The 21,308-nt window shown below is 39.0% G+C and overlaps 1 protein-coding gene and 1 long non-coding RNA gene across 2 annotated transcripts; both read left to right on the top strand.

Annotated features, from left to right (window-relative positions):
* Positions 1 to 194: 194 nt before the first annotated feature.
* Positions 195 to 4,123, top strand: LOC147509687 (uncharacterized). The gene is made up of 8 exons (XM_086597882.1): positions 195 to 290; positions 366 to 476; positions 1,867 to 1,918; positions 3,030 to 3,216; positions 3,287 to 3,497; positions 3,589 to 3,639; positions 3,873 to 3,950; positions 4,022 to 4,123. The coding sequence occupies exons 1-8, from the start codon at positions 195 to 197 to the stop codon at positions 4,121 to 4,123; spliced, it is 888 nt and encodes a 295-aa protein (XP_086454008.1).
* Positions 4,124 to 4,219: 96 nt separating this feature from the next.
* LOC147509686 (uncharacterized) lies at positions 4,220 to 5,124 on the top strand. The gene is made up of 3 exons (XR_015216612.1): positions 4,220 to 4,609; positions 4,686 to 4,784; positions 4,879 to 5,124. It is a non-coding gene; the product is annotated as an uncharacterized LOC147509686 (long non-coding RNA).
* The last annotated feature ends 16,184 nt before the right edge of the window (positions 5,125 to 21,308 follow it).

Below are 21,308 nucleotides of genomic sequence, written 5' to 3'. Positions count from 1 at the left end.
CTCAAAACTAATTTTCGATTGGATTAAAATGGTATATCCTTGAGTTCTAGTGTTATTCAATTTTTGATTTGTTCAATTTTTAACAGAGAAAAAATTGAATAGAGAGGACTTCTCTGCCACTACCATCTCTATTAGAAATATTGATTACCTCGTATTCTTCCAATTGGCGGGAGAGGCCCATTTCACGAAGGCGAATGTCGGCTCAACTTCTAAATCTTCTTCAAGCGGTATGTGTAGTTTTTGTTATCGGTAGGACATCAACAATTGTTCTTCGTGGTGGAGCTGAAAAGGTACTCATTTTAGAACATCTATTGTTTATAGATACATCTCATCATTGCTATAAATATTTTCATCAATTTTTACAGGATAAGAAGTCTTTGAAGTTGGGGCTGAAGATAACTTGTATGTGGAGGGTTTTGCTTCAAATGTCTTTGCAAAGGCCGATAAGCAAGACCGGTTTGGAAGCGTCGCAGATCGTATGTCAAATCCTTCACTTTCTATATCAAATTATCTTATTGGCAGAACACTACACATTGATTGCTTCACATGAGCATGACATTGATATGCCATTTTATAATAACTTTCGACTTGTTGCGAAATACCGCAAAAGCTTTTCTGGCTTGCAAGCATTGTCTTTGAGATACTTAACCGGTTTGGTGAACTCCAACTGATGTGAGTTCCAAGTTATATTTCTTTCTAAATTTATGCTCACATTCACTTGTTCTCCTTTTTAAGTTTATAGACACTTCGATTTTAGACAAGAATGAAGTATGGCAATCGATGTTAGTCTCTTTGATTTCTTAAAGTGTTTTGGGATTTGCATTTGATGACATTGATGTATAGTGTTTCACATTAATGGTACCCTCTTCTTTGACAGCTAGAAGCGTAGAAGTATGTTGTTTGGAAAGCGGCGAAATAAGGAAAGCTTTGAAAGAAGGGCGAAAACACGCGCCCCGCCCCGTGGTGGTGATATAGATCTGTCGGCCCTCAAGTTCACCAATTGTGTGATCTAAATAAATCTCGTTGTTAACGATTACTCATTGATGAACATCCTCTGTTTTCATTTCGGTTTATTGAGGAGGTCGAAGAAGTTTGCATGATGTGATTATGATAGTCGGAAAGGGCTCTTAAGAACTCCATTGTTGTTCTTGGTGGTGGTGCTATTGATGTATGTGACATCATTATTATTATTTTTTTGGTTGGACATCAATATTTATCACTAAGACATTAACCCACTTTTGACTTTTTAAGGGGACTGATGCCGCTATTTCATAGCTATACTTGCAAGAAGAACATAAAGCCCGATGGTGTGTCTATAAAAGAAGGTCCGTCCATAATAAAACGTGGGCTTTTTACTTGATTGCATTCTTTACTCTTCCTTCCACCTAAACTTTCATAACTTTTCTTTTTAAGCGACACCTGTATTTATTACGTTTGTTGGAATCACGAGGATCAAGTGTTACAATGGTTGTTTATTTCAATTGTTCAAAATAATTTCATTGCACAAACCGGTGATCCAACTGAACCCGGTAAAGGCGGTTATTCCATCTACAAGTAAGAACAATCTTCATTCATCACTGTTATAGCTACAACTACTTGTTTATATATATATATATTTTATATGTTTTTTTTACCTAATTTGAAATTACTGGAAACTCCTTGGTTTGAAATTTTCATTGGAGTTAACTAATTTGTGTGATGACAAGAGATTAGGAAAGGAGTGTGGACAAAATTATGATGCTACTTGATATCCACTTTAATATTCCATATTCCACCATTTTATCTTATTTTGTATCAATTTTTAATCACAATGCTACATTTGATGCCAATGTCGTCGGTTGGATTAATTGTTGGATTTTGGATCAGATTGGGCTCTTGGGCCCTGGGTTTAATAAGCAATATTTGATAGAAATTGCAAGTATGCAGAGTAGACCGGTAGTTAACAAATTGAATGTTGATCAATTTTTTTTTAGCTTAGCAATTAGTTATGCGGTGCATTGGGTCCAGTTAGTTAAAATGAGTATTATATGGAGATGCAACTGACAAATTAGTTAAAAATATAAAATAAAATCTGTTTTGTGATGATTGATAATAGGCTAGGGCTATAGTGCCAAAGATGATTGATAATAGGCTAGGGCATTCATACGTTTGCACTCAAAAGCTCCAAAGTATGAAACATCGGCCGGGCTTTGACTCATTTCGTTGTGTTTTCCGGCTCACGTAGTTGGGCGTGCGGTTCAGGTTGGAAAGTGATTGATTTCACTGCCTTTTCGAGGCAAAAGCCAACAAGTATGGCTGGCTAAACTTTATAAAAGTCTTGGGCCGACACTTGAAGAAATATCTCCATATCCCATAGAGAGTTCTCGCTAGTACGAAAAAAACGACTCTTTTTATGTGCAGCAGTTTTAGTACATATGGTAGTTAGGGAATAGTATTAGTGATATACTTCTCTGTAGCTCAGATAGTACTACCTCATGCGATAAGGAATCGTATTAGTTATACAGACTCTACGAAAGGTACATATGTACGCTTAAGGAATATAATAAGAGATACTAACTTCGGATCTGGGATGGGAGCCTAATCTGTATGGGGATGGGAGCCAAAGCAGTATGGGAGTCAAATAAATTGGTGTCATAACAAATAATATGATTTATCATTTATAATAATGAAGGAGACTTAAGAGAATGTAATCATCATCATGAGAGCCTGGCTCTCGGTTCAAGACGCCAAAGACTAATAGTGGAAAACTCTGTTATTTTGTTCATAAATGAAGATCCGCAAGTGAGAAAGGAAAGGAAGGAATAAAATAATTAGTAGATAGAGGCGTAACACGTTAAGCTACCGTATTTTGTGCATCAATTCGGCTAGTTACATGAGAGGTGAACTGTGGAAGAAGTTTGATGCAAGGGGTGGCAAAATTTTATATATTTTGCCATGGTTGTCGAGAGCTTTCCATACAGATTGTATGGAAGTTGCAGAGCATGATGTTCCTACACGTGGCTCATTTTGCCGTTTGCCTCTGTAAGAAGCGGTGATTGTTCTGCAAATCATATCGCAAGTTGCGACAAGTTTCTACGGAGGAAAGAATCACACCGTATCAGATAGCAATTCCGAAGCTTTAGAATCTGTTGCTAAAGTCGAAGTCATTCAACAAATGTTTCTAAATTACTTGCAGGATGCTACATCTACTGATGATGCACATCTTTTTGTTCGTTGGTCCATAAAAGTACTGGAACATCTTTTTGATAAGGTTTTGTCAATCCGGCTTTATGCTTGCTTCGTGTAGGTTTTATCTTTGCCTATGGTACAAAGATGACCCAAAATCCCAAGAGAAGTTTATTTACTACCTTGCTAGGCTGAAGTCAAAAGCACTTATCCGGGACATTGGAAGCGTTTCTTCATTGATTACAAGGAATTCTGCCAAAAAGATTTCTTTAGCATTGGGGCAAGATAATTCATTTTCAAGAGGATTTGATAAAATTCTTTTTGTGCTTCTGGTAAATATGATACAGTGCAGCACTCTCTTATTTTTGAGATCAAACAATTGCTTATATTATATTATTTGTTTGTTTATTTATTTTTTTGCAGGCAAGTTTAAGGGAAAACTCTCCTATACTAAGGGCCAAAGCTTTACGTGCAGTAAGCACAAGTCCTTGTCTTTCCAGATATTTTGCTATAGTTTGGATAGTTTGCTTTGCCTATAGGAGTCACGTTTTCCCTCCCCCCCCCCCTCCCCTCTATCTCTCTCGTTCTCTCTACTTGAAAATGGAGAGGACACTACAAAGTAGCTTGATCCATTCTCGTGACTTGTCAATTGTAGCTTAATTTTCTACACGATATTTAATTTATCTGAGGAATTATAATTTCGACAGGGTGATAGCGAAGGATCTGTGAACGGTGGTCATGGTAGAAAAGAGGCTGCTGGAGTTCAATCGAGTCAAAGTTCCCAGGTATTATTACTTTTCAATGGTCTTTTGGGATTTAAAGAGTTGTTGTAAATACGGGTAATTGAATTTCACAGCTCACTCATCAGGGATCTTTTGGGCAAGGGGCAAGTTACATCAACTCTCCGATAAGGACACCCTATCTGATATTACTTTTTTTTTATTGTAGTGCAACTTAGGAAGTAAATGATTGATATTTTTTTTTTCCTGGTTTTCCATTCATATTAATTCGGTTTTGAAGATACTACGAACCACCTTATTCCTTTTTGTTTCATAATGTGTCAAGTTGATGATTATCATTGATCACCCTTACCATAAAAAAATGTTAATTTATGGATGGAGTAACTCGTCTGATGAGGGACCTACTTGTTTACCCCTATTACCTGGTGGTGTTTTGCTTTAATCTTTCTAGTTTCTTCGATTCTCTTTCAATGCATCTATTCTCAAACCTCTTGGCAGCCATGTGTGAGGTGAAAACCTGTATGTACAAACTATGTGGGAGTGAATCATGTTTCGCTTAATAGAACGTAACTTAGTTTCTATTGGTTGTCTCTAAACCTTGTGAATTAAATGTTTTGCATTTATCTAATTGTGAAGTGCGGTCTTCACATTGCAAATGGTTGATGGGAAATGAGTTCCGCTGAAGTGGGACAAGATCAATTAAGGTAAACAAATCCTACACATTATTGTCTTTTTCTTTGAAAAGTATATGTTTACATATGTTGTGAGTCTATGTGTTAGGGCCCATATCAACTAGGTGGCACAGAGTGTGGGTATTATACAATGAAGTTTATGAGGGAAATAGTAGAAGCTTGTTCAACTGGATCATTTGAAAATAAGGTATTCGAAAGTTTTGACAAACACTTTATTTGGCTCAATGACTTCGCCTTATTCTTATATAGTAACTCCACATGTTGTGCTTTGACTCATCCAGATAACAAATTTAGAACTGAAGGAGACATACACGCAAGATGAACTTGACGGTGTTCGACTCGATATTATTCAGTTCATCCAGGAAAATGGAGTGCTTCAGTCGGAAGCGAATGAGGATGAGTTTTAGCTATGTTCGGACCCCTCCAGTTTAATTTATGAGTCTTACCTTTTTAATTTATGAAAAGGAATTTGAAGTTTGTTTTCTTAGTGCACTCAAAAAATTAATGGAAGTTTTTTATTATTATTATCTTTTTGCAATGTTTGATAGTTTATTGTACATTTTGGAATTTGTTGGGAAGATGGAAATGTTGTATGTAGGCGGTGCGTAAATTTTGTTATCTTGCAGTTCGGTTTTAAGTGGAAGATCATTTACTACCATTATTATATATATATATATATATATATATATATATATATATACACGGTTTGGCATAAACCGTAGTGTTTAGTATAATTATATACCACGGTTTCAATAGCTTATATGCCACGGTTATGTTGACAACCATGGTATATAATGGGCATTACAAACCACGGTTCTTTGAAAAACCGTGGTATCCGTTAAACATATATACCACAGTTTTGCTATTATTATATACCACACCACCTATTGTCACGGTTGTATAACAGTGGTAAATATATTTATACCACACTTAAAAACAGTGGTATAAGTGTCATTCTGTAGTAACTTTTTGAAGTATACTCACTACAATCTAAAAACTTCAAATGGTGCCGCCGTCATGGATTGAAGGAGTGAGAGTGATTGGTTGAGAATCTAAGAAGGGAACATTATTCTTATCTCTCCATTTCTATTTTTTTTTTCAATTTTTCGTCATTTCATTTTATTCACTACTACAAAATGACACATTTACCACGGTAGGTGAGAAGTTTTATGCTACTGTTTTACCAAAAATAGTGACAAAAACATGTATACCACGCTAGAAATTTCTATAGTTATTTGTTTACTAGCTAATGCCACAGTTCGATGAAAACCGTGGGATCAAGTTTGCCATATGCCACGGTTCAAATTATCTGTGTTTTTTAAACTAGAGTACCTCACTGTTTCGTACAAACAGTGGTTTATAACTTATGCTATTTTTTATTTGGGAAAAAAAAATCTTATCTACCGTGGCCTTTGAAATTTTATGTTCAAAAGCCCTCATTATATCGGAAAAAAGGACTCAAAACTGTCTCGTGACTATTCGCTCTTGAACTTCTTGACAACCCTGCGAGCTTCTCGGTTTGTATTTTAATTCAGATAAGGGTTTCTCCTTTCCAAATTTATAAGCAAGATTTATCAATATGGTTCGATTTTCACTATGCTTCTTGCGAGGGTTTTCAAGTTACCGAAACGAGGATCCGAAGTTGAATGAGTTTGTAGATTATTCAGAGAAATCAAACAATTATGAGAAATCTGGTGTGTCAAAAAGGTGTTGGGACTAATTCAGATGATGGGTTTGATTTGGGAAGAATGAATCGTTTGCTGGAAAGGCTTGGAAACCCTCAGTCCAAATTCAAGGTTTGAGCTAATTTTAGAGTATTTTTGTTTTTATCAAATTTGAGTTGGGAACTTTAAAGTGGCGCACTTAGTGTTTGATGAAAATTCTAAGTGAGTGGTATTCTGTTGGTTTCTATACTTGGTATGATCAATGATGTTTCCTTCTTTTACGAGAAAGCTACATGGTTTGTTTACGTACTAAATTTGGTTTGTTTTATAATTAGATAGTAGCTTTTCTTTTAGTGTGCAGCCCACACCTTTGGAGTATATGCATGGGAACAAATTTAATTAGGAAGAGAGGGAAATAGTCTAACCTGAGGCATTGAGTTGCCTTTTTCGTCAAGAAGTTAAGAACACTTGTTGATGAGGTAAGGAAATTTAAGGCTAAGGAATTTTCAGTTGGTGTATTCTTAGTATCCTTACAGTTTTGGGAACTTAGGTTATTTTTCTTTTTGTGAATTTGTTGAAGGGTTTAGTTAGTGATAATTGTAAAATGTATAGTTTACCTACGTAATGAACGATGAATTCACAACGTAAGTAAACTAAAACTAAACTTTTACACTCTATTATCAAAGCTTCTACTCTCAATGCAAATTGCACTATGTGGAGTAAGAAGTTCGTTCCACTCCTAGTTCCCTAGCATGGATTGTTTTCTAAGTCTAAGAAATCAGTCTTAAGTCAATGAGAGCTTTACGAAGGGGAATTAGACTACGATGCAACTACCCACGAAATGCAACTAGTCGACTATCCGGACAACTAAGGGGAATGCTACGTTGATTCGATGTTAAGGAGTTAGAGGGGATTGATTCCACCTTAACTCAACTTAATCCACTAGCGGCGAGTTGTAAGTAATCCGAATTGAATCGCTGCGCAAACAATCGGTTCTTCCTAATCCCTAATTACACATGGCATTTCTACCAATTAATAATTAGCATGTGAACGATTAAACTCATTCTCATGGTGAACTAAACGTTTCTAGAGTGGAAAGGAAATTACGACAATCTCCGATAATTGGAATCAAGCTTTCATCAAGGTTTCAACAACCCCCTCTAATGGAGGTTTAGCCTTGAATCATTCCGCAATCATTTCCATTTAAATTAAATCTAAACATAATATAAAGCATTGAAATTTACTAATTTAAACAATAATGAAATCTAAATTAATGACTAAAATGAAATAAGAACAAGAATTGAAATTAGATCTAGAAATGGAAATGACAAAATCGAAATTGATAAAAAATACTACTTTATTGATCTAATCAAATGAAGAACAAGATTCAAAGGTTTAATCTACTACAATGAATTGAAACTAATTAAACTAAGTTCTAAAACTAATTAATGGAGGCTAACTAATCTAGGTCTAACTATCTACCTAACCTAACTAAGCCCCCGACTGCCATTAACACCGAGTCAAGCTTTTGTTTTATACATCCAGATCCAAAAATCGTGCATGGGCTTAGAGCCATGTTTTGGGCGAAGAATCAGGCCCAAAACCCAATTCTTTCAGTCCAAAAAGGCCTCTTCAGCTGCAGTTAGCTTCCACAGACTTTTCGTCCACTTCTGCTCCTCTGATTGGGTCAAGGCTTGGACCATTGCGAAGCTCTTTCCGAGCCGGTCGTTTTGACATAAGGTAGGCCTCAATCCGAGGTCTGAGTCCAAAGATATGGCATTCGGAAGTTCTTACGACTTTTGCTCCTTTATCTCGCTAAAGTGGCACATTTCTCGCACATAATGGACTTTGAAGCCCGAAATGCATAAAAACACGTAATCGAGTGTTAACTCTTACTTATTATTCACATAATTGGTCTAACAATTATGATTATTAAGGGGTTAAAACTACAGTTTTGGGCTCTTATCAAACCACCCCCAAACGACATTTTGCTTGTCCTCAAGCAAAGATGAGAAATTAGAATAAGTGACCAAAAATGGAGTTCTAACTACTCTCGTTTATTGAGTGCGATTGCATTGACCATATGCAACAAGGCCTTAAACCACTAGGAATTCCCTAGTAGGCGAGTTATAGCCTCGTGAGAGTTTTCGATGAAGGTACTCACAAACTTCATCTATACTTCTGGCGACTAAGAAAATAAAACTATTGTTTCCTTATTCATGCTCAACTATCTATACATCTCTCTAGCAATTGAATAAGAATAACCAAGTCAGAAACCCTAAGTTAATATATGCATAATAATCTATCATCTACAATAAACATATACCTGATGAGTAGTACTATAAAATGTTTAGCGGGGTTTGTTTCGAGAACTTCGGAATAAGCGTCCTTAAGTAGGTTCTCACAATAATAGTCAAGAAACAACACTCTGATTTTTCCACTCAAGTTTAAGCTACTCCGATTAATACGATTGGGCACACTTTACCTTACAATCTCAATGACACACAGAGTTCGAGTCGATCAAACACATCGCCACTTACTATCACACTAACCTATTCCTAATTGAGCTAGAGGTCTTTATTAGGTGTTACGGGGATTAGGAGATGGTTTAAGAAGGAAGGAAATGGATATTCAAAAGGACAAGTCCGAGATAATAGAGTCTTCATATTATGTAACTAGAAAAACCTTGTTATTTACTTTTGCTTCTACACTTTGTTTCCATCCTTAGCCATATTTTTTTTTTTTTTCTTTGGCTTTTGACTCCCTTTTATTCTATTTTTTGGAGTTTTTATTTTATTTCTATTTTTATTTTTCTTTTCTTTGGATGGAAACTTATTTTCTTTATTTTCCAAGCACTAACTAATTTTTGTTTACACATGTTTTCTCTTCTTCTTTCTTCATCATTCTATTCTCGGACTTATTCTAAATTGGGTAGGTTGATTTATTTTTTTTTTTTTGTTTTGTTTTTGTAACGAGGGTAAAGGAATTGTGGTTTATGGAAGGGCTAATGAAAGGCTCGATTAGGGGCTGACTAAGCGGAAAATAATTCATAGGTTTGAATTTCTGGCTATATCGATCCAAAGAGGGCCTAAATTCTCGCTTAGGATATGGTTTAGTGATCAAACAAGTGGGCGTGTGATTTCTCTATCCGTTTTACTTCTCCCTTGTGTCCTTTCTCAAATGTTTCACTCATATAAGGCTTTAGGCTATATTCTCCACGAGGATTTGTAGAATAAGTACTCTAGCCTAGATTTGAAAACTTCTTGCTAACAATCATAGATACTCATGTAATATATTTATAGATAGATGTAAAGATTATTACCTATATATTAACCTAAGTTTCTAACAATTATTCCTCCCAACAAAACTGACTCGTTGAGACTTCTAGATTGTTAAGAGCATGGAGAAAGAAACAATACCAATATTCCTAAGTGTATAGCATAACTTATTTATTTATATTTTTAAATTTTTGAAATTTTAACTAGAAAACAAATGCATATTATACATATTTATATCCTAGCGGATGTCTTAATTACACGTGTTTCTATGCCCCCAAACAAGAAGCATGTTTTGTCCTCAAAGCATTTAAATAAAGAGGGTAGTAAAAACCACCATTGAAGCGCGTGAAATTCGGGAACATCTGCAAAACAAAGTTAGAACGCGTACTAATATAGGAAATAAAACTGACTCAACTCTATCACGAAGTTCTACCCATTATGGGGTTAAAAGAATGAAATTGCTTGGGACATAAGCGGACACTAACAGAAACTAAAACTTACCTCCACTCCCGTTTATTAAGTCATATTAGTCATCCTCTACTTCTATAAAGAAGTGAGGCTCCTTCAGCCCCTGCAATGCTATGATAATTTGCCGGGCTTCACGCCATTTATCATCTATGGTTGCTAACCTATTAAGTGCCACTTGGTCCTGATGGGGTGTAGGGTGCAACCTGGTGAGGTTGTATCCGCCACCTTTGCCAAGTCATTGCACGGAAAGATCGAATAAGACAATTGGTGGGTCGCGACCGCGTCTACCTACCTAATCCAATCCGTGAAGCGTGTACAAAAAAGCAGGAAAAGAAACATAGCATAATCGTTGAAATTAGAATAGGCATAAGAAGGTACTTATGCCTCATGGTATCGCTCGTGCTAAACTAGACATCAAAGTTAAGGAAGGTCATAGAACCGGCCCCGTGGCTAAAGCAAGGAAAAGCGGCGCAAGTGGCGTCATTCCACGAGGAAGAAAAACGCCATTCCCCTAAAATGTTTAGCATAATCCAAAACATAACAGTTCCTATGTTCATGGACCCAGGGCTACCAAGGGCAACGTTATAGTCCCCTTGGTCCTCAATCTGGAAAAATGCCTGCCCCATAAGCCTCGTGCAAAAACTCATATAAGTGTAGACATGCATATTATCGACCCAATAGCACCATGGCTCTTGTATCTCAGCGGGCATAGCAAGTCCAAGAACAAATGCTAGCAAGAACACGGTAATTTCCATTGGTTCATTTTCAATGTTGATGGAGAACACTTGTTCTCCGTCCGGTCTCTCAAAGAAAATGCGTTATTATAAAAATAAGATGCAAGTCTTTGGAGAATAAAGTTCAGCCGGTCTTACCATAAGAGGTTCCCACCCAACGTATATGATCACCTCGCAAACCAAGCACCGTAAGTAGTGCTTTGGAACAAATCTTGAAAGACTGTTCGGTATTATTATAGGAGATGTCATCTCAAAACTACGCCTGGAACAGGCCGCAAAACAACCGGGTACTACTCTGGCGAAAAACTGGAAAATTTCTGGTCCACGCGAAGTCGGTATGCCGAAAGGCTCAACTAGGCGCGAAGTCGCTTTTGTATTTTGGAATTCCAGTGTTTTAAGCGAAGTCGCTGCTTTGCCTTGGCTGGCGGCTGAAAGTAAAATTTTCGTCGAGAAGTGTAGAGCGGCCTTCCGCATGGCGCTTCGAGGATTCAGATTTGCAAAAATGGAGGCGAAACGTGGGAATCAGGGGGTGTGAAAGGTCGCGTGATGGAGTTTAGGTGTAGTGTGAGTTGTGAGGATAGATTGTATCAAGTTTATATAGGTTTTAGGTTGCTAAAATGGGTGGGAAAGTTGCCAAAACTAATTACGGCGGTTCAGGAAATCCTAAAATTTCCAAACCCAAAACGGGAACAACTCATTTTCTTGATTCTAATTCAAACCCGTTATCTTTTAGGTTGATTATATGATTGAATGTACCTATTTAATCTAGATTTCATCCTACAATGATACTTAATCATATTTCTGCCTAAACAACCATATTTTCACCTTGACTCCTTAATATAAATTCTAACACTAGGGTTATATAAAAATAAAGCTTGAATTGATAAAACCACCCCAAAACAAGTTGGGAAGGTGGGATCAATATGAAACAACCACACATACTGAAAATAACCCCTTATATTAAAATTTCATTGAGTACCTTTCACTACAAAATTCAAAATCTGAAAATAAAAGTTACATTACAATAAAACAACAAAAATAAATAAAACAACAACCACTATCAATCCTCGGACTCTCTAAACACCTCGCCATTGGTGGCGGGGGGCACACTCTCTAGTGGTGGCTCCCTCGGCTCCGGTCCAAAGATGTAGTCGATCCTTCGTCGGCGACGCTCATGCCTCGTAGCTGTGTCCTCGAAGCGAGTATGATGAGGTGGGAAAGCGTGCAAGCATATCCACTCTAAACCGGGCGCTGGGCCTCCATCTCACCCTCCCCGTTCCCATCTCTCATCCTCTCTCGGGGTGCGGATCTCGAAGTTGTGATGAATAGTCGCTGTCGAGTCCGGAGGTCTGACAGATAGTGTTTAGTGAGCGCGATGCCCCTATGAAGCATAGCCATGCGTTCCGATCGACCAACACCTCGGAAGGCATCTGCATCAAAGCAGTCAACTCTTCCTCATCCTCGGAGGCATCCCGATGTCCCCGACCTCCTCTTCATTCTCAGCTCCACCATCCTCTTCTTCTTCTTCTCTATCCTCAGCCCTCCTCCAAACTTGTTGGACACACTCCTATATAGATACGCGCGTGTTACGGTGCGGGGTAATGTAAATCCCATCGGGGCGGGAGTCGCTTTCATCTTCGGATGATCTTGGTGATTAACACGGGAAGAGGTGCCAAAGACTTTCCGACCCCCTAATCATGCTCAAAGAAAACTCCAAGATACAGAAATCGTGACTTACGCTCCCGGAGTACCCATAAGGCGATGGAGGCAGGTCGGACCGATGTCACCGACCTTGTCCTTCCCTAGGACATTCCGACCCGATCCACTGGGGCTGCGTAGCCCGGTTGGTTGGTCCTGAGGGATGCCTGGCGAACACAATGGGAGTTTGTATTGTAGCTCCCATTGATGACAGTCACGCCCATCAGAGGCTCTACCCCGTCAAACTGGGGCTCCTGTAGAGTGGCATCCAGATGGATTCTAGGCGGAATGCCTAGAATCTCAGCCAACAGTCCAGTAGTCAACTCCCTCCTCTTCTTTCTTACCATCACAAAAATCCTACTCCCCTCCAACTCCCTGGTGTTGTAGAACCGTCGGACCAAGTCTTCATGGTAGAAGGCTTCGGTCGAGTACCACAAACTACCCCAGTCTCTACTAGCCATTTCGTCACCGTAAAACGGCGCGAAGTGGTCGGCAGTGAAAACTTGCTCCGGTATAATTCGGCGTTGTTGAGCCATTTGAAGTTTGAATACGGTTTGGGGTTTGTAGAAGGTGTAGGAGTAATGAGGAAAAACCTTACTGATAAAAAACGATGGTGGAGGTGATGTGGTGGCGCGGCAGCACCAATTTTTGATATTTTCGGTGGTTTTTGTTGGGTTAAATTGGTGGAGGTGGTGTGGTTTTAGTTTTAGAGGAGATTTGAATTGGATCTTTGATGGTTGGCGAGAGTTATTGTGATTTTCTTTTTAATTTTTATTTTTGTTAGGGTTTTGGAGCTTTTTTAATGGCGGTGGAAGATGAAAACGATGAACTGTTCGTGAGAAGGTAAGGGCGCGAGCGCGCTGGTCGTGGGCGCGGGTTGGGCCCAAGCCCAAAATCGAAATTTTTGATTTTTTTTTTTGATTTTTTCGCGAACTTCAATTCAAAATTCCCGCTTCGTTACCGGTCCGATTTTTGCGAATGAGATATGGAAATGATCAGGAGAGAATTTCCTATCCAATGATCCATAAAACACTCTATTCCGACTTCAGGTGACATACGAGATAGTGGAAAATGCCTCGAAGTGCGTGCATGACGTAAGTTATGCGAACGAATGAACTCTAAATTAATAGATTATGTCACTCGAATCGTAATACAATAAAAAAGCGGCCTAAGCAACTCTAATGGGACATAAAACATTTTAGTATCGGAACATTTAACACCCCACCCCAAACAAATTTTTTTTTACAACGGCTTAGAAAATTTGTTTTAGCAATAGGTCTTTTAAAGTCGATTTCGAGACTTCCTCCGGCGCTGGGCGTTTCGGATTCTTGATTTGCAAAAATGGAGACGAAAAATGGGAATCGCGGGTGTGAAAGGTGCGTGATGGAGTTTAGGTGTAGTGTGAGTTGTGAGGATAGATTGTATCAAGTTTATATAGGTTTTAAGTTGCTAAAATGGGTCGGAAAGTTGCCAAAACTAATTACGGCAGTTTCCGGAAATCCTAATATTTCCAAACCCGAAAACGGAAACAACTCATATCCTGGATTCTACTTCAAACCCAGTATCTTTTAGGATGATTTAATGATAGAATGTACCTATTTAATCTAGATTTCATCCTACAATGATACTTAATCATATTTCTGCCTAAACAACCATATTTTCACCTTGACTCCGCAATAAATTATAATACGAGGGTTATACAAAAATAATGCTTGAATTGATAAAACCACCCCCAAACAAGTTGGGAAGGTGGGGTCAATATGAAACAACCATGCATAATGAAAATAAGCCCTTATATTAAAATTTCATTCGGAGTACCACTACAAAATTCAAATTACTGAAATAAAAGTTACATTACAATAAAAACAACAAAAATAAATAAAACAACAACTACTAGTCAATCCTCGCGACTCTCTAAACACCTGCGCCATCGGTGGCGGAGGGCACACTCTAGTGGTGGCTCCCTGGGCTCTGAAGGTCCAAAGCGACGGTAGCCTTCCGTCGGACGATGCTCATGCCTCAAAGTTGTGTCCTCGGCGCGAGTCCGTATGAGGTGGGAAGCGTGCAAGCATCTCCACTCTAAACCGGCGCTGGCTTCCATCTCCCCTGCGCTTGTTCCCATCTCTCATCCTCTCTCCGGGTGCGGATCTCGGTTGTGATGAATAGTCAGCCTGTCGAGTCCGGAGGTCTGACAGATAGTGTTTAGTGAACGATGCCCCTATGAAGCACAGCCATGCGTTGCGATCGACCAACACCGCGACGAGGGCATCTGCGTCAAAAACAGGTCAAGTCCGCCTCATCCCGAGGCATCCCGATGTCCCCCACCTCCTCTTCATTCTCAGCTCCACCATCCTCTTCTTCTTCTTCTCTATCCTCAGCCTCCTCCAAACTTGTTGGACACACTCCCTATAGATACGCGTGTTACGGTCGGGGGTAATGTAAATCCTCTCGGGCGCCGAGCTGCTTTCATCTTCAAGATGATCTTGGTGATTAACACAGAAGAGGTGCCAAAGACTTTCCGACCCCTAATCATGCTCAAAGAAAAACTCCAAGATACGTAATTGTATTTCCGCTCTGGAGTACCCATAAGAGGGTGGAGGCAGGTCGGACCGATGTCACCGACCTTGTCCTTCCCTAGGACATTCCGACCAATCCCCCCAACAGTCCAGTAGTCAACTCCCTCCTCTTCTTCCTTACCAACACAAAAATCCTACTCTCCTCCAATTCCCTGGTGTTGTAGAATCGTCGGACCAAGTCTTCGTGGTAGAAGGCTTTGGTCGAAAGACCGAGACTATTCCAGTCTCTACTAGCCATTTCACACCGTAAAACTCCGGCGAAGTGGTCGACCAAGCTTCAAAACTTGCTCGGTATAATTCGTTGTTGAGCCATCTAGTGTTTGGAATGGAGTGGGGGTTTAAAATGTGATGTGGTGGTGGTGGTTTAACTTGACCGACTTTGAAGAACAATGTGGTGGTGGAGTGGTGGTGTAGGAGGCAGCAAAAAAATTTGTAAATTTGATTGGGTTTTGTTATTTAAATCGGTGGGGGTTGTGGTGGTTTGGTTTGAGAGAAGATTTGGGGGTTTTTAGTTTGATTTTTGAATTGGGTTTATTGTATTTTCTTTTTAATTTTTATTTTGTTTTAGGTTTTGGAGCTTTGTTAATGGCAGAATGGAAGATGAAAACGATGAACTGTAGCTAAAGGTAAGGGCGCGGTCGCGCTGGCCGTGGGCGCGGGTTGGGAGCGAGTTGGGCCCAAGCCCAAAATCGAAATTTTTGATTTTTTCGATTTTTTCGCGAACTTCAAATCAAAATTCCCGCTTCGTTACCGGTCCGATTTTTGCGAATGAGATATGGAAATGATCAGGAGAGAATTTCCTATCCAATGATCCATAAAACACTCTATTCCGACTTCGGATGACATACGAGATAGTGGATAACGCCTCGAAGTGCGTGCATGACGTAAGTTATCTTAAGCGAATGAACTCTAAATTAATAGATTATGTCAATCCAATCATAATACAATAAAACGCCTAAGCAACTGTAATGGGACATAAACATTTTAGTAATGGAACATTTAACACCCCCCAAACAAATTTTTTTACAAAGCTTAGAAAATTTGTTTTTAGCGATGGGTCTTTTAAAGTCGATTCCCGACTTCCTAGATTACTATGTTTATTTATATATTTTTTATTTTTTATTTATTTTAGAAGGAAAAACAATAAGCAATAAAGACATAATTCACACCATAGAGAAACATAACTCAAAAATCCACCATAGAAAAACATGCAAGAAGTGGAAAACGCGGAACTATGTGAACCGTGGACTTAGGATCCGGTACTTACAGCCACACACTCCATAGGGAGGGCCCGGTTACCTTAATGGTGCACTCACCATTATATTAAAGTGAAAGGAAATGCACCAAACACAGAAATTGAGTCGTTTATAGTCAGATACTCAAGACTTTATCTAAAACATATGTATGAACATGCAGTTGATCATATATCAACAACCGAAATAGTTGTGGATCATTCCATAAATAAATATCACAGAAAACATATCCAAACACAATCAAGCACCAAGATTTTCTACGACGCAACCTAGTGGAATGAAAACGAAGTCGGATTACCCTATTGTGTAACCTATCATGCACCTTCTTTTTAATTTTTGAATGAGTGGGTGTTCTAGTAAATAAGTGTGGAAAAGTGAATGGTTGTGGAGAATATGGTGGATATGGATAAGTTGTAGAAAGACAGCACCGCACAATAATGAGGATGTGGTTTTAGCAATCACTCATTCATTGTGTGTGTAGTGGTGGTCCGTCTAAATTCTGAAAATGAAGGTGTCAAATAGTTTGTCCTTCCGGAAGTATCGTTTTGCTAGGAGGATTTAAAAATTATGAAGCACGGGAGAAAAAAAGGATCGAGTGCAAACTCGAGATTCCTTTGAAAGGGTGGAAGGAGGGGAATCGAGGTGGATGTTGTGCAAGTTAGTTCTTGATAGGGTGAATTGTCACCTACTCGAAAAAACTCATCGAATTCCTCATCTAGATTGGTCATATCCACATTACTATGGTAGTCCTCTACATCTTTGAGAAAATCATCTATCCCTTCCTCATCAATAATATGTGTATCGACTAGTGTAGGGATGAAAATGTTGGAGTCTAACTTTCCAAAGGAAAGAATTTTGGGCATATGACTATCGGGGAACGTGGTTGTTGAAATAATCTCGAACAACGCTTTCGATCATGCTAACCTCTCCATCCATGTAGGCGAATCGGTAAATTGTGTCCTTGTTTTAAAACATTGACTTCAAATGACAAGATGGCCAAAAGACATGGACATTGAACCATCCACGGCAATTAATGAGCGCATTGGCGGTTGCCGAGGAAAGGGCGCCCTAAAATGATCGGGACGAGTCGTTAGCGACTTCTCAGACGAGGACTATAAAATCAGCCGGGATAGTAGAAATCCTGAACTTTTACCAAAGCCACATTTTCGACTACACCCTTAGGATACTTAATAGACCGATCGGCTAATTACAACGCCATTTTAGTGGGTTGCATTTTGTCTAGACCTATTTGTCTATACAAATAAAATGGGAGTAAGTTAACACTAGCCCCCGTGTCTAATAACGCCGTCGTCAGATAGGAATCTCCTAAGGTGCATTGTATAGTAGATCTACCGGGGTCCTTGTACTTAACAATTCCATTATGTGCGATAAGGTTGGGAATTGTCGTTAAAAGGCGTCTTTTGGTATATTTGTCTTAGCCTAGTAGTACACAATTCCTTAAGAAACTTAGCATGATGTGGTAGCTTTTAATAGCTTCGAGGAAGGGAAGGTTTATAGTTAGATTCTTGAAAACGTCCCTAATCTCCTCATAATTTGTATCCCTAGTTAACATGGCTAATTTTTGTTTAAACGGTGGTTTCGTCTATATTTAGCAATGGTATCATCTGGATGTTTAACCGCGGGCTTTCTATTTCTTAGGTTGTGTTGTAACCGGTACCTCTACAAAGGTAGGCTCTTCAGTTTCTATTTCGGTATCTAGTAAACTAGTAGGTGTAGGGTTCTTGGTGGGGTAACTATAGGCATAGTTACCTTGTTATCAACCACTCTGCCGAATCCAGGAGTTTTGATGGCATTTATCTCACCTACATTTTCATATTCATTACTAGTATTATCGGTTACCTCAAAGGTCGTGTTTGTTGTTTTAGGATTAGGTATTGCGTGACTGGCAACACACCTTGGTTTTGGGCTTTATCTTGAGCCAACCTGTTGGGTTAAATTATTAACGGATTGTAGAAGCTGTTGGTTAGATTGAGCCATGGTTTGGAAAAGTTTTGGCTCACTTGTATGAAGGTGTCAAAGGCGATCGGTTGTGTGGGTGTAGTAGTCCGCGGTGGTGTATTTGGAACTATTTCACGTGAATTATTTATTGGTGGATTTTGATAATTATTATTGACCTAACGATACCTCTATTAGCATTATAATTATTATAATTACCTTAACCTTGTGCTTGACCTTGTCGAGGTTGCACTTGGTTGTTATAATTATTAAAATTACCCCGACCACAATCCTTTGTCGTGAGTGGAGCTTGGTTAAAAGCCGTTCGTTGGCCTAACATATTGATTATTGTACCCTTGAGGTGTGACTTGTTGGTTATTTCTCCAACCGGAGTTGGGATTTTGTCTCCCAAGGGCGTTAGGTTCACTATTAATGGAACAAGCCTGTTCATAGGCTATAGGACGATGGGAGTCGGGATGCTCGGGACTCCAAATGAAACTACATGGGTTTGAATTTACATTCATGGCGGGGATAGGCTTTTGTTGTACGAAATGGCCTCTACCTTTTAGTGAGTGATTCGATTAGAGTTTTAAGCTCGAATCGTGTTTAATTTCAAACATACCGGGCCCTTAACTGTTGAAGAAGAACTAGCGGAGCGGAGTAATCGTCACTACCCCCAATTATTATTTCGCTTTAGTTTGGTCTTCTAAAAATTTATAAGCCTCCCAGGCTCCTTTGCTTAAGAAACTACCCCCATTCATTATGTCAAGGACTTCTTTATGGTGATGTTGAAGTCCTTTGAAAAGGCAAATCGAACTAACGTGTCTTTTGCTAGGTTATGGTGTGGACACTCTATAAGCAGATCGGTGAAACGATTCCAAGCCTCTGAAAATGATTCATGAGGATTTTGTCGAAAGAAATGAATCTTGGAAAGCATCTCATCCGTCTTTAGGGGTGGGTAAAATGTTCCATAAACAAATTGAACAAGTTTAGCCCACGAGTCCACGAGAATTAGGCTTGGGCAGGCGGTTAACCAAGACGCTTTTTATCGGCTAAGGTGAAAGGGAATACCCTTAATTTAATTTGTTCCGCACCAACCGTAGGATGGTGGAATGTTGTTAGGACTTGTTCAATCCTACGCGTAATGTCGATAAGGTTTTTCATGGTCTAAACCATGAAAAACGGGTAACAAATTAAAATATTTGGAGGGATTCAAAATCCCCATTTGGTCCGCTAGAACGATGTAAGATTTGGGGCTATCGCTCAAGGCTTTGTAGAAGTCCGAGAGAGGAGTCTCTCTTTCTTCCCCATTATATCGGGTGGTGTGTGTGAAATAGTAGTTAGAGGTGTAGTGGGTGGTATACTAGATAGATTTGATTGTTGATGTTGTTGTGTATTTACGCTCGGTGTTTTGTTCGGCCGGACCTTAATCTCATGCAAGACTAAGTCGAACTTAACTAAACATGCAACACTCCAAACAATTCGATATACTAGTATAAACCTCTAACGAGAGATCGCGAGAATGTGGAAGAAAGGAATACCTGATAAGCGTCCTTGCTTTGCTTATGAATAGCGTCTTGTGTGGCATGCGTGTTCGGTGTATATAAGAGATTAGAACACCGAAAAATATGAAAGATCAAAGTTTGAATCAAAACCGTGGAAATCCGAAATTTTAACATCAGCCGCCAAGCTGCCAGATAGCGCTTCCTTCCTCGAAAGTAATTAATCAAATTACGTGTTTTTTTAAATTATGGTCGCTCCAAATGGGTCGGTCGCTTCGATGTAAATTCAATTACATGTTTGGCGCTGGTCGCTTTGGTATGAAGCGCTGGCTTTGGTAGAACCGAAATTCCAAGAACTTAGTGCGGTCGTCTCCTCTCCTTCGGCGCGTATTTTTTCTCGAATTTGTCAACGCCGAACCGGGCAAACCACAAAGATGAAACAAACAAGGGTGGGTGGGTTTAATGGGACTTAAAATGACTACTTCTACTATGAAAACAATGTTAAAGTGTAACTAAGATGGCAGCGGCGCCATTTGATAAAAGTAAAATGTATAGTTTACCTACATTGAATCATTCCGCAATCATTTCCATTTAAATTAAATCTAAACATAATATAAAGCATTGAAATTTACTAATTTAAACAATAATGAAATCTAAATTAATGACTAAAATGAAATAAGAACAAGAATTGAAATTAGATCTAGAAATGGAAATGACAAAATCGAAATTGATAAAAAATACTACTTTATTGATCTAATCAAATGAAGAACAAGATTCAAAGGTTTAATCTACTACAATGAATTGAAACTAATTAAACTAAGTTCTAAAACTAATTAATGGAGGCTAACTAATCTAGGTCTAACTATCTACCTAACCTAACTGCCCCTGACTGCCATTAACACTGAGTCAAGCTTTTGTTTTTATACATCCAGATCCAAAAATCGTGCATGGGCTTGGAGCCATGTTTTGGGCCGAAGAATCGGCCCAAAACCCAATTCTTTTCAATCCAAAAGGCCTCTTCAGCTGCAGTTGGATTCCATAGACTTTTCGTCCACTTCTGCTCCTCTGATTGGGTCAAGGCTTGGACCATTGCGAAGCTCTTTCCGAGCCGGTCGTTTTGACATAAGGTAGGCCTCAATCCGAGGTCTGAGTCCAAAGATATGGCATTCGGAAGTTCTCACGACTTTTGCTCCTTTATCTCGCTAAAGCGGCACATTTACGCACATAATGGACTTTGAAGCCCGAAATGCATAAAAATACGTAATCGATTAACTCTTACTTATTATTCACATAATTGGTCTAACAAAGATGATTATTAAGGGGTTAAAACTACAGTTTTTGGCTCTTATCAATTAGGTTTTAACTTGCCGCTTAATTGGCCCATGATGACGATCATAGTAGTCGGTAGTGGCCCGGCATGGTTGTAACAAGCGAGACATGCAGAAACCCATTCGTTTGTATCGAGCAAGGTATTTGTTTTACAATTTTTCTTAGTGGCTTAATAAAAAACTGGACTGAAGGAATAAGATATGGAGGTTGTACATAAATCGGTTTTAGAAGTATAGTCACTTACGCACAAGCA

Source organism: Coptis chinensis, chromosome 3 (assembly GCF_015680905.1).
Source record: "Coptis chinensis isolate HL-2020 chromosome 3, ASM1568090v1, whole genome shotgun sequence".
Lineage (NCBI taxonomy): Eukaryota > Viridiplantae > Streptophyta > Magnoliopsida > Ranunculales > Ranunculaceae > Coptis > Coptis chinensis.
Note: the sequence above shows the minus strand (reverse complement) of the source record. Positions and strands in the feature narration are given on the sequence as shown.

What these genes read in the sequence shown, in the direction of transcription:
- LOC147509687 (XM_086597882.1), top strand. Translation starts at nt 195, where the DNA reads ATGTCGGCTCAACTTCTAAATCTTCTTCAAGCGGTATGTGTAGTTTTT. An exon ending in TTCGTGGTGGAGCTGAAAAG is followed by an intron (nt 291 to 365) that starts GTACTCATTTTA and finishes CAATTTTTACAG; the next exon opens with GATAAGAAGTCTTTGAAGTT. An exon ending in ATATTTGATAGAAATTGCAA is followed by an intron (nt 1,919 to 3,029) that starts GTATGCAGAGTA and finishes CTCTGTAAGAAG; the next exon opens with CGGTGATTGTTCTGCAAATC.